This window comes from Vespula pensylvanica, chromosome 22, assembly GCF_014466175.1.
Source record: "Vespula pensylvanica isolate Volc-1 chromosome 22, ASM1446617v1, whole genome shotgun sequence".
In the NCBI taxonomy this organism is placed as follows: Eukaryota; Metazoa; Arthropoda; class Insecta; order Hymenoptera; family Vespidae; genus Vespula; species Vespula pensylvanica.
The window spans coordinates 151,865-162,407 of NC_057706.1; the positions used below are offsets into that span (position 1 = coordinate 151,865).

The window sequence follows — 10,543 nt, forward strand, 5'->3', positions numbered from 1 at the left end:
CTCTCTCTCTCTCTCTCTCTCTCTCTCTCTCTCTCTCTCTCTCTCTCGCTAGCTTTTACTCGCCAGTCTGTTCTTCCAACCCGTCGGCTTTTTAATGATTTATTAACGATAGCGCGAGACATAATTATTTATAATTAATTTTGTAATGAACGCCATCGAACGCGAACCTTTCGAAACGCTGCAATTACACACATGCGCGCGCCTCAATGTCTACGCGTTCTAACTTACTCTACCACAACGATATATCCCTCTAGTAATTTATAACTTATAACGAGCGATTATCGAGAGATAATAGAAAACGTCCTTAACGAATATTACAATTATTACGAACGCCTTCGAGCGTTGACAAGAACGAACAATGGCGGAAAGAGGCATTTTCTAAGAAATTGCAATCTTTGCGCGCGCCCCCTCTCTCTCTCTCTCTCTCTCTCTCTCTCGAATAAAATAAGCAATAAGTACTATTCCATCGAACGCTTTGAGCCACATTGTTTCGCGTTTGATTTTTCCTACGAACTACTGTGCGCGGAGTGACGAGCGAGCGACCTGGAAATCGTATTTACCGTGAAGGAAATGAAATTCCGCGTTATCACAGTAGTCGCGACTGGTGTGACCGTAGGCCGATGCTGGCAAGAGAGATAGAGATTGGTAGAGAGAGAGAGAAAGAGAGAGACAGAGAGAAGCGAAAGGGCACGCTGAGCGATCGTGTGCGAAGGGCGATAGGTAATTTCGAACGGATACCACGAAGGACTAATCTTCGAGCAAATCACGGATAGCGTATTGGAGCCGCGGGCGCGTAGTAGGACGTGCAAAATCGAAAATGTCTATCGATTTTGCGTCCTCCTACGTCGGTACGATACGACGGATGAGAAGGTGGACGAGGAAGCGAAGGAAGAGAGAAGGAGGAGGAAGAGAACAAGGATAGAAGGGTGACCATCCACGTTTTAAACTCTCCACTAGATACGCCGGTCACGTGTAGTGTCCGCTGATACGAAAGCCGCATACAAAACTTTTTCACCCCTTTCTCTTCTCGGCTCTTAGCCCACTATATATCTCTTCCTCACCCTCTCGAGTAAAGCTCGCGTACTGAGAGTGTATACGTCACCATCACCAACGTAACGTCCCTACGTCTCGATCCCTACATCCGTGAACGCACCCTGCCACCCAGTCGACCCGACGAGAAACAAGAAGGTCCCTGAGCAACGAGAGGTAGAGACACGTACACAGTATCCTCTTGCAAACAACATTTTAAAGAGAAGAAACGTTCGACTCCTTCTTTGTTATACCCTTTTCTTACTTCTCTTTTACCGTCCACTCCGTCGTCTTTTTCTTTTTCCTTCTTTTTTCTTCTCCCATACGTGTTCTTGATCCTTTTCTCTCAATTTCTTACCGACATACGTTCTACGATCCCGTCAACCTCTCGCATCTCTTAACTCCGAGAATGATTTATCCGGTTTTAAGAGCTATCTTTCGTAGTTCCTTCCTGCTTTTTTTTTTCTTTTTTTTTTTTTCGTTAAAACCTTCGCTGGTCTATTTCCTCGAGAATTGCGTAGGAAATCTTCTGTTTTTTCCTCTCTCTTTCGTATGTTTTATTAATGTAATTAATAGTTTATGCGTATCGTTGTGTATAATAGAAAAAAAAAAAGAAATTGGCGATAATCGATCATCGAAAAAAATAATTCGTGATCAGCGGAAAACGTTCGTTACGAAAAGGACGGATAAGAGGAGAACATCGATAAAAGAAGAAAAAATGCTTAGAAAGCAGCAGATTCAGCAGCTGCGATGGTTTCTGCGAAATTACTGAAAATTCTCGTCGACTTTCATCGTTCTGACCCTATCTATCTCTATCGAATCATCGTGTCCGTCTGTCTCTCTCTCTCCCTCTGTCTCCTTTTTCTCACTCGCACCGATTTACTCCTTTCTTTATCTCTTTAGATCCGTCAGTCCGTTAGTTCGTCTCTGTTCTCTCTTTCAGCGCTTTTTCCCTTCTTTCGTCTTCTTTAGATATTCGTTTCTCGTCGTCGAAGCGGCCGAAGCGAGCTGAATTAACGCGACTAAATAAGAGCCTGCAAATGATCCATCTTAAAGATCTTACTAATTGTCAAAATGGATGGGGATTGGCGTTATATTGATTGCGACAAGGGAAGATAGAGAATTAAGAGATAGTAAAGAGATGAAAAAGACGAAATTCTCGTAAAAGAGGATAAGAAAAATAAGAGGAATTAATAAATATTTAAGTTTCATTCTTAATAATAAATCGTGCTGCTGGATCTCCTCAAATTAACAGAAAAAAAAAAGTTAAAATTTAAAAAAACAGCGGAAAAAAATTTTCGTTCGTCCGAACTCGGTCAATTTGAACGTAGCTTAAAAATAACCTACGAAAAATCGTGGAACAGTGCAACGATTCGATACTAGCGATCGAGAGAGAGAGAGAGAGAGAGAGAGAGAGAGAGAGAGAGAGAGAGAGAGAGAGAGATGCCACTAGCGCCTACGAGTTTCAGTCGGCGTGATCGAAGATTCGATAATCGTAGCGAGATCGTCCACGACTGCGATACGCCTCGCGGCGTCCAATTACCGATCGGTAATTGGGGCAGAATTTCTGCTGAGCTCAAATTTGCGCTCTCTCGCTTTTGTCCGTCCTCCTCCTCGCCTCCCACGCTCATTCTCGTTCTCGCTTCAGCCGCTGCGGTCAGTAGCCATTGCTTCCTTGTTAATTAAAGCGATTATACCTGCTTTCAAAGCACGAGATCGTACTCTCTTATCTTGTGGATATTTCTTCCTTTTTATTTTTTTTGTTCTTCTTTTTTTCTTTTACTTCGTTGCAAGTGTCTACCCTATCGTGCGTTTTCCACTTGGCGATTTCATCTGCCTCGAAACGAACAAACTCTCTTTCCTTTCTTTTTCTTTTTTTTTTTTTTTTTTTACATATCGAGAACCTAGGCCATCCGCAATTTTTCGATACGTTAATAAACACTCCTACTTTATTTTGACAGAAAGTAATACAATAATTTTTGAAAATGATATCTATGTGTTTGCGATAAAGAGCCCGCTGTTACGAGCTAAACGAGCGATGGGAGCGAGCGTTGTAATTATTTTCCAATTAATACATGAAAACGCAGGAAAGTTTGGCGAGCTTGAAAAATATGCAACGTCGTGCGGGTGCCTACGCGAGATAGCCGAAAATTACTCCCGAATCAGCCGTTTCGCGACCCTCGAATTTATACCCCTCGAAGCACGCGTAACGGAGCGTATACAGCGCGCTTTGGGGTGATTTCAGCGCGTGGTATCCCATTCTCAGCATCTGGTTGAACGAACTTGCGAGATCCACCTTCCACTTTGCGGTGTATCCGTCAATTCATGGAAAGCTCGTCTTGCGGAGTTCCAAAATTGACACGCGAGACAGACTACAAAAAGCAAAATTTTATTTTCTTACTCTAATCGACGTAACGTAGCTATTTCGACGCTTCAAAGACGACTGATTTGATTGCGATTAAAATTTAACGAGTACGGCCGAACAGATGGGAAAAATCTGAAAGAAAAGAGAAATATTTCCTTTGATCCGAGGCAATAATGTATTAAAAGGGCCACAATAAAGTTCCTTCTCGTCTGTTTAGAGTGGATAATTAATGATAGCGAAAGGGAGAGAGAGAGAGAGAGAGAGAGAGAGAGAGAGAGAGAGAGAGAGAGAGAGAGAGGGAGAGAGAGAGAGAGAGAGAGAGAGAGAAAGAGTGAAAGAGAAAGGGCGAGAGACTGAAACAGGGAATGAAGGGTAAGAGGAAGAGTACTCGTCGAATCAAAGGAACGAATCGGATCGGCATGCTCGCGGATCGTTCGTAGAGCACGAATTTAATTTCCTCCGTCTATCCGGCGCACCGAGTACAGCCGAGGGAATCGGTAAGAGAACTAATTATTTCGTTGGCATTGGCTGGGGATGGTGAAAGATGAAATGAATGAATCAATGGAAAAAAGCTTCCACTCTGGCTGCACGGCCATCCCTCCCATTTTCTCTCCTTCTCTTTCTCTTTCCATTTCGTGCAATAAGCGAAAGTTATTTTCCTGCAGTGCGGGTCCGTGCTTTCGAAGCCAACGGAGTGGGGAGGGAGAGAAAGAAAGAGGGAGAGAGGGAGAGAGAGAGAGAGAGAGAGAGAGAGAGAAAGAGAGGTAGCTCGCGATAAGCGGTTATCGGAGTGTAATTCAATTACGGGATCTTCACAGTGCCTGGAGCACCATTGTCTCGTTTTGCCAACCACCCTCTACCCGTTCGCACCCATGCCATCACCGAGGTAGATGCTGATTCGTTATCACCCTTCGTCCGCCGAGACACAATGGTGTTAAACAGAAGATAACCAAACTGATATTATAGTTATCAACCCGCTCCCGAGTTTCCCGTCGACAACTTTGTTAAGTCACGTGACTCTCTCTTTCTCTCTCTCTCTCTCTCTCTCTATTTCTCTTTCTCCCGATCTCTCTATCTCTTTATCTTTATTTCGATTTTTTATCGACGAAAGTTTGAAAAAAAGTCGTAAAATTCATGTTGAATACGTTCGAAGAGAAAGAAAACGCGCGCTTATTCTTTCGAATGTTTTTGCATAGAGCGTCAATTAACGAAATAGATGGTAAAAAGTAAATAGTAGGAGAAAATTTGCGCGAAGAGAAACTTCGTTGAATACATACAAGGTAGAATTTTAAAATGCGAAACGGGTCGAGTGGTGGTACATGTTAGATGAGAGGCGTGAATACTCGTTTGCGTGAGTTACCATCGGCGACGATAAAGGAAAATACAAGAGGGAAAGTCTCGTTCTTTCATCGATATTATCTTCTTCTATCACGTAGAGATTTATCTTATGCAATATATGTGCACGCATCCACGGTTTACAGGGCGAAATAACATTTTTTTTCTCCTCTTCTTTTAACCTTCTTCTTCGTATTTCATCGTAATATTACGATGGTGATATAATGAAATCGTAGAATTATTCTTCTTCCATACAATATATTGCGTTATTCTCCCCTCTGCTCGTTAACGTTTTATAAGAATTAAAAAGAAGTTATCGTAGTGGAAAATCGTTTACATTTAACGACTGCTTTATCTTATGGAATTACGCATACGACTTTCGAGGTAAGAAATAATAATTATGTACGTATGTGCCGCCGCGTAGGTATATGTTTACTTCGTGATTAAAAATTACGCGAACGTCCTAATGTCGTTCCAAAATAAACACGGATTATTACCTCGATTTCACGAGGTACGATATACAGATATATGTATGTATACTTTTCGCTTGTATTATTCATTCCTCGCAATATTTTAATCCGTTGTCGAGAGAAATTCTCTATAGGTTTGCCTTCTCGATTGGTGTTTAATCGAAACGATAAAGGAATCGATAAGAATGCAGCTGCTTCGTTAGTGGGATCAAGAGAGAGAGAGAGAGGGAGAGAGAGAGGGAGGGAGGGAGTGTGAGAGGGAGAGGGGATATCTGAGAGAATGGAAAGAAATAAAGGCAAGCGGAAGGAAAATTCGAAGCTCGGTGGCGCGAAACTCTTTAATGACTCTGCCTTCTGACTTCTCTAGTATTTTTTTCTTCCTTCCTTTTTTTCCGTGAGAATACTGGGAAAGCCAGAGAAAGAAGGAAAAAAGTGGTTGTGAACTAACGTAAAGAGTCCGGGAAAGATAATAGAAAGAAACACTTAACGCCAACCGATGTTGTATGCATAATCGTTCGTAGCTGTGTTTTAAAGAAAATTTATTTTTCGACTTACCATTCCTCTCACGAAATTCTTTCGGATCTTTATGAAAATAATAAATTATACGAAGCGTCAAGTTAACGAGAAATCGGTGACTTTCCAAGAATATTGTCGATCGATATTACGTTACATTGTATTTTACCAAAACAGATATTTTCTTGTCTATAGTATAAAATAAAGACACTTCGAGTCGTCCGATTCTTCTAACGACTCGACGGTGACCTCTTTTCAACGTTTCGTTGTACATAAACATTTTTTCGATTCGAAAACGAACGTATCTCAGAAGACGCCTCTTACTTATGTTATATTTAGAATAAAGAAAGTTCGCACGATCGAAAATCGAATGTTACTAACGAAAAAGAAAAAAGAAAAAAAAAAAAAGATTTGTTTCTCTTACCAGTCGAGCTGCTCGATGTTATTTTTATTCTCGTCTACGTGCATCGACATACTGTTTAATAATTTATAATCGAGGATCAATTTATGTTGCTGCAACATCACACCTCCTAATGAATATCAGTCGTACTTATATGTTATAAGCAACTGTATAGTTATCGTCGCTCACGCACTTCCAAGCTTTTTGTTTTCCTCTCGTGATCCTTCGTGAACGCTCTCAACGATTTGCTGCAATAAACACGTAAAATTTAGAATATTTTCCAAAACTTTCGACAAGTTTTCGTAGATAGCTATACCACTGTGTTATCAATGCTCGAATTAATTCTCCGTAAACCAGGAACAGCGAATTTCAAGGAACGTGTTCCGTGCCGGAGCAAGTTAAAAACTTCTCGGACGGTCCGTATAATAATATTAAATTCTAGCCGAGTTATCTTCGCGTTTTTGTACCTTATTCGTTGCAAGCACGCGTATTTAATGAATCAAATCACGGAATGCCGGCAAAAAAGGAAGAGAAAGATGAAAGAGAGAGAGAGAGATAGAGTTAGAGATAGAGATAGAAATAGAGGGGGGAGAAAGAGAGAGAGAGAGAGAGAGTGGGGACTCTATGTTAGTCGGATGCAGAGGAAGCGGTAACGTATTTCAACGAATCTCGTGGTTTTCTAGAATATTCCAACGAACGTTTATCCAAGTAAACATAGTCTCTCTCTCTCTCTTCCTCCCTTCCCTCCCCTCTCTCCCTCCCTCTCTCTCTCTCTCTCTCTCTCTCTCTCTCTCTCTCTCTCTCTCTCTCTCTCTCTCACATTTTCTCTGTTAAAGTTCATACACAACTTACCCAAAAAATGAAGTAGGTACATCGACGAGCGCAGTGGAAGTGGAAGAGTACCAAGCTCGGTAAAGAGAAAATTCGAAAAGGGAGTTCAACGAAACAAAAATGCAACTACGAGAAGCCGCAAGCACGATAATTGACCGAAACGAAAGTTTATCTTGATGCGGATGGAGCACCGAAGTAACGAACAAAGGGAGCGAATGAAAGCTTGACGAATCGTTCGAACGTGCGAGAAGAACTGAGGAAGTCTTGCGATATTCGGAAAGTGGTAGGAGAAACATTAAGACCTTTCGTCCTGGTCCGAGTAATTGTAAACAAAACAAGGTTTATACGCGTATGTGTATATGTATGTACGTGTATTTACATATTTACGACAACGTCCTTCGCCATCATTTTCTTTTCTCGCTTAATCCATGTGACAATGCCTGTAAATATGTGTAAGTAAGTGACAAGATCGTTTTGTTTTCTTAGGCGTACGAAGATAAATATCTCTTTTATTTCTTACACGATATCTCGCATAGAGAATATTATCCACTCGAAAAGATAGAAACTCGACGATAAATTCATAGATGGAATATTTCTACTGGCTTTAACCGATCGAACGTTTACATATGCGCCTACATGCATCGTATGTATTCGTACACATATATCGTATATACGTACCTATACATATAATACATTATAAATTAATCGAAGTTTCCCCGTGTAATATATGCTCAGTTAAAAAACGTTTTAAATTGTTCCCCCGCCATTTGGAAGAACGGCAGAATTGCAATTTCGATTACGTAACTCGTCGGAATAATCTGAATGTGATAAAAATCAAATTTTTACGCGACTGGCATTTACGACTGCAGCAGGATCATTTTGAAATTTCATTTTCCTTTCGCATATCGTAAATACATTGTGCATTATATCGTTGAGCGTATTCGTAGGATAGATACAACGTAGAATTTCGTTTGCAAATATTAACGAGCCTTTGCCTACTAATGGACGGACACTCATTGCATTCGACCAGGATGAGTTTTTGAACGTTGTCGTGCATTCACGCAAAAATACACGGTTAATCGTGAAAAGTTTAAATCCGAATTATCGATCTCCGTCGATACACTTTTTTTCATATCGTTCATTAATCAAATAGTCGAACGAATATCCGCGATAATTCTACCAATGTCTATGACGAGCAATGTAAAGCGTGTGCAAATCGAAAAGTAACAAGGTGCGAGGTCGTAGCTCGAATAACTGACTATGAGAAAAAATGTTGCTCTTAAAGATACTTGCTCTCTCTTTCTCTTTCCCTCGCTCTCTCCCTCTCTCTCTTCCTCTTTTTTCGCTTGTTTCCGTATTTCTCGTTTGCTCGCAGAGTCGAGAGGCGAATTTTGATTTTGTCTTTTACATCGACGAGACAGAAAGAAAGAGAGAGAGAGAGAGAGAGAGAGAGAGAGAGAGAGAGAGAAAGAGAAAGTGAAGGAGACAGAGTAGAAAGAGGAGAGTAGACCCTCGTTGGCGGAGTTTAATTACTTTGATGAGAGAATAAGTGTAGGCAAAAAATGTACGAGCTCTTCCCCCTTTCTCTCTACCTCTTTCACCCTCTTCGACCTTTCCGCTCGGCGTATCAACGAATGCCTCCATCTTTCTCTTCTTCCACCTCTCGCGATATGGAAGTTTTAATATGCAGTGAGGTAACGAACAACGAGAATGAATTTAATACTTCATTTATTTTAAAACACACGGACAACGATAACCTTACACGTTGGCATACATCGACCCTCGTTCGTGTAATTTTTATCTGATGTCGACCATTTTTTGTTTTTCGTTCTTTTTTTCGTTTTTCTTTTTTATTCGTCGAAGGCCGTAGGTCTCTCTTTCTCCTCCTCTCCTCCTCTCTCTCTCTCCCCCCGACCAATCTCTCTCTTTCTCTCTCTACATATCCATTACGCTCGTTGACGCAACGAAATGATTACGGAAGCACGTTAAATATCCTGCGCAAATAACAAGTAGCTCGGATTAATAAACAAACGAGAAAAAATAACGAATTGACGGAATGATATAGCGAGAGTATATGATCGATAATGGGCACACGTATACTCCTACGTAGGTACGGTGAAAAAAGAGACTACATTCGGGTCTGCTCAAAGGAACTCGATCCTAAAGCGAACACCGAAATATAAGCGAGCGTTGAGAAATACGATAGATCGGCTGTTTTTATTTAATTTATTCTTTGAGCAGTCATATTTTTAAAGAGCTGTATTCTTGTTTCTTATCGTCAAGTGTTCCGGAAATCGTTTTCAATTGCCGTCGACAAGTGTTATAAAAAGTAACGATAAAAAGGTAAGACTAGATAGGATATAGTTATCTAAGAATTTTTTCCGCTCGAAGAAAAAATGATCGATAATAGGTTTTCATTTGTTGTTTTTTTTCTTTCTTTTTTTTTATAAGCCACCAACTCCATTCTTAAATGGTACGAAAAAATACGTTATTGTACCGTTACTACGGAAGGAACGAGCGAGAAAGTTATTTTCTGTTCTATACGTCGTAGCGAGTGTGGAAAATGCGCGTATGTGAATGGTAAATAGATGGATAGACACGGGGATTACGTTTGTAAAGGAAGAGACGAAGATGGAAGATGAGGGCAACGTGCCAACCGTGCTGCTATGAAATCCACTCGAGTTGGTTGTTTTTGTCGCGTTAATTATAAGAATAAATTAAAATTAAGATTTTTTCTTCCACTTTTTCTTTCTTTTCTCTCCTCTTTCTTATTCACCGACTCTCTCTCTCTCTCTCTCTCTTCTCTCTCTCTCTCTCTCTCTCTCTCTCTCTCTCTCTCTCTCTCTCTTTTCTATCTCTTTGCCTTCCTGTAGTATATTAAAAAAGTTTACGAGATCACGCGACTACCATCTGCCAGACAATTAACGTGAAAGAAAAGAGAAAATTTGACTTGACAGCCTTTCAAGGTGATCGTGAGATCCTTCGCTCAAAGAGATTACACGCTTTATGATCGATCAAAATTTTATTCGTTATTAGTTTCAAAGTATTTTAAATGAAAACTGAGGAAGAAGGAAGAGTGATAAAAGGGAAGGGATCGGAAAGATACATAGCGTCGGCAAGAAGACGTAGCGTAACTGTCCTCTCTATTTCTATCCTCTCTCTCTCTCTCTCTCTCTCTCTCTCTCTCTCGCTTTCGCTCTTGCTCTTTCTCCGGACGATGTTTAGAACGACTTCGTTTGGGAAACCCTCGACTGTGAGGGTTCCTCCATCGCATTGACCGAAGTAACTTTGGATTCGAACTTTGCTTCCTCGATGTCCTTTTCCTCTCCCCTTTCTTCTCTCTCTCTCTCTCCTGTCTCTCTCTTTCTCCTCTTTTCACTTTCTTTTCGGTTCTCGCTCGTTCGCTCGTTGCGCGCCAACTTATCACAAACGGCAGCCTGCCGCCAAAGGGCGAAGATTAAATTGGCTCTCGAGCATCAGGAAAAAGTTTTACGAACGCGAAGTCGCTGTCCACAAAAGGAAAAGCGAGCAGCCGTTATCGCTCGAAAGAGGAGAACGAGAGAGAGAGAGAGAGAGAGAGAGAGAGAGAGAGAGAGAGAG

At 41.0% G+C, this 10,543-nt stretch overlaps 1 protein-coding gene and 1 long non-coding RNA gene across 38 annotated transcripts in view; one reads left to right on the forward strand and one right to left on the reverse strand.

Annotated features, from left to right (window-relative positions):
* Positions 1 to 10,543, forward strand: part of LOC122636525 — a 206,070-nt gene that overhangs the window by 143,250 nt on the left and 52,277 nt on the right. The gene's annotated exons all lie outside the window — the stretch shown is intronic.
* The window catches only part of LOC122636519 (CUGBP Elav-like family member 1), a 253,063-nt gene that overhangs the window by 138,097 nt on the left and 104,423 nt on the right, over positions 1 to 10,543 (reverse strand). Inside the window, exons 1-2 of one of the 37 annotated variants that reach the window (XM_043827823.1) lie at positions 6,965 to 8,823; positions 6,137 to 6,360 (exon numbers count right to left, since the gene is read on the reverse strand). The exons of the other annotated variants lie outside the window; for them this stretch is intronic. Coding sequence (XP_043683758.1) covers positions 6,137 to 6,234 — 98 coding nt within the window. The 5' untranslated portion in view covers positions 6,235 to 6,360; positions 6,965 to 8,823. Of the gene's footprint in view, positions 1 to 6,136; positions 6,361 to 6,964; positions 8,824 to 10,543 lie in introns of those variants that run through there. 37 annotated transcript variants of the gene reach the window in all.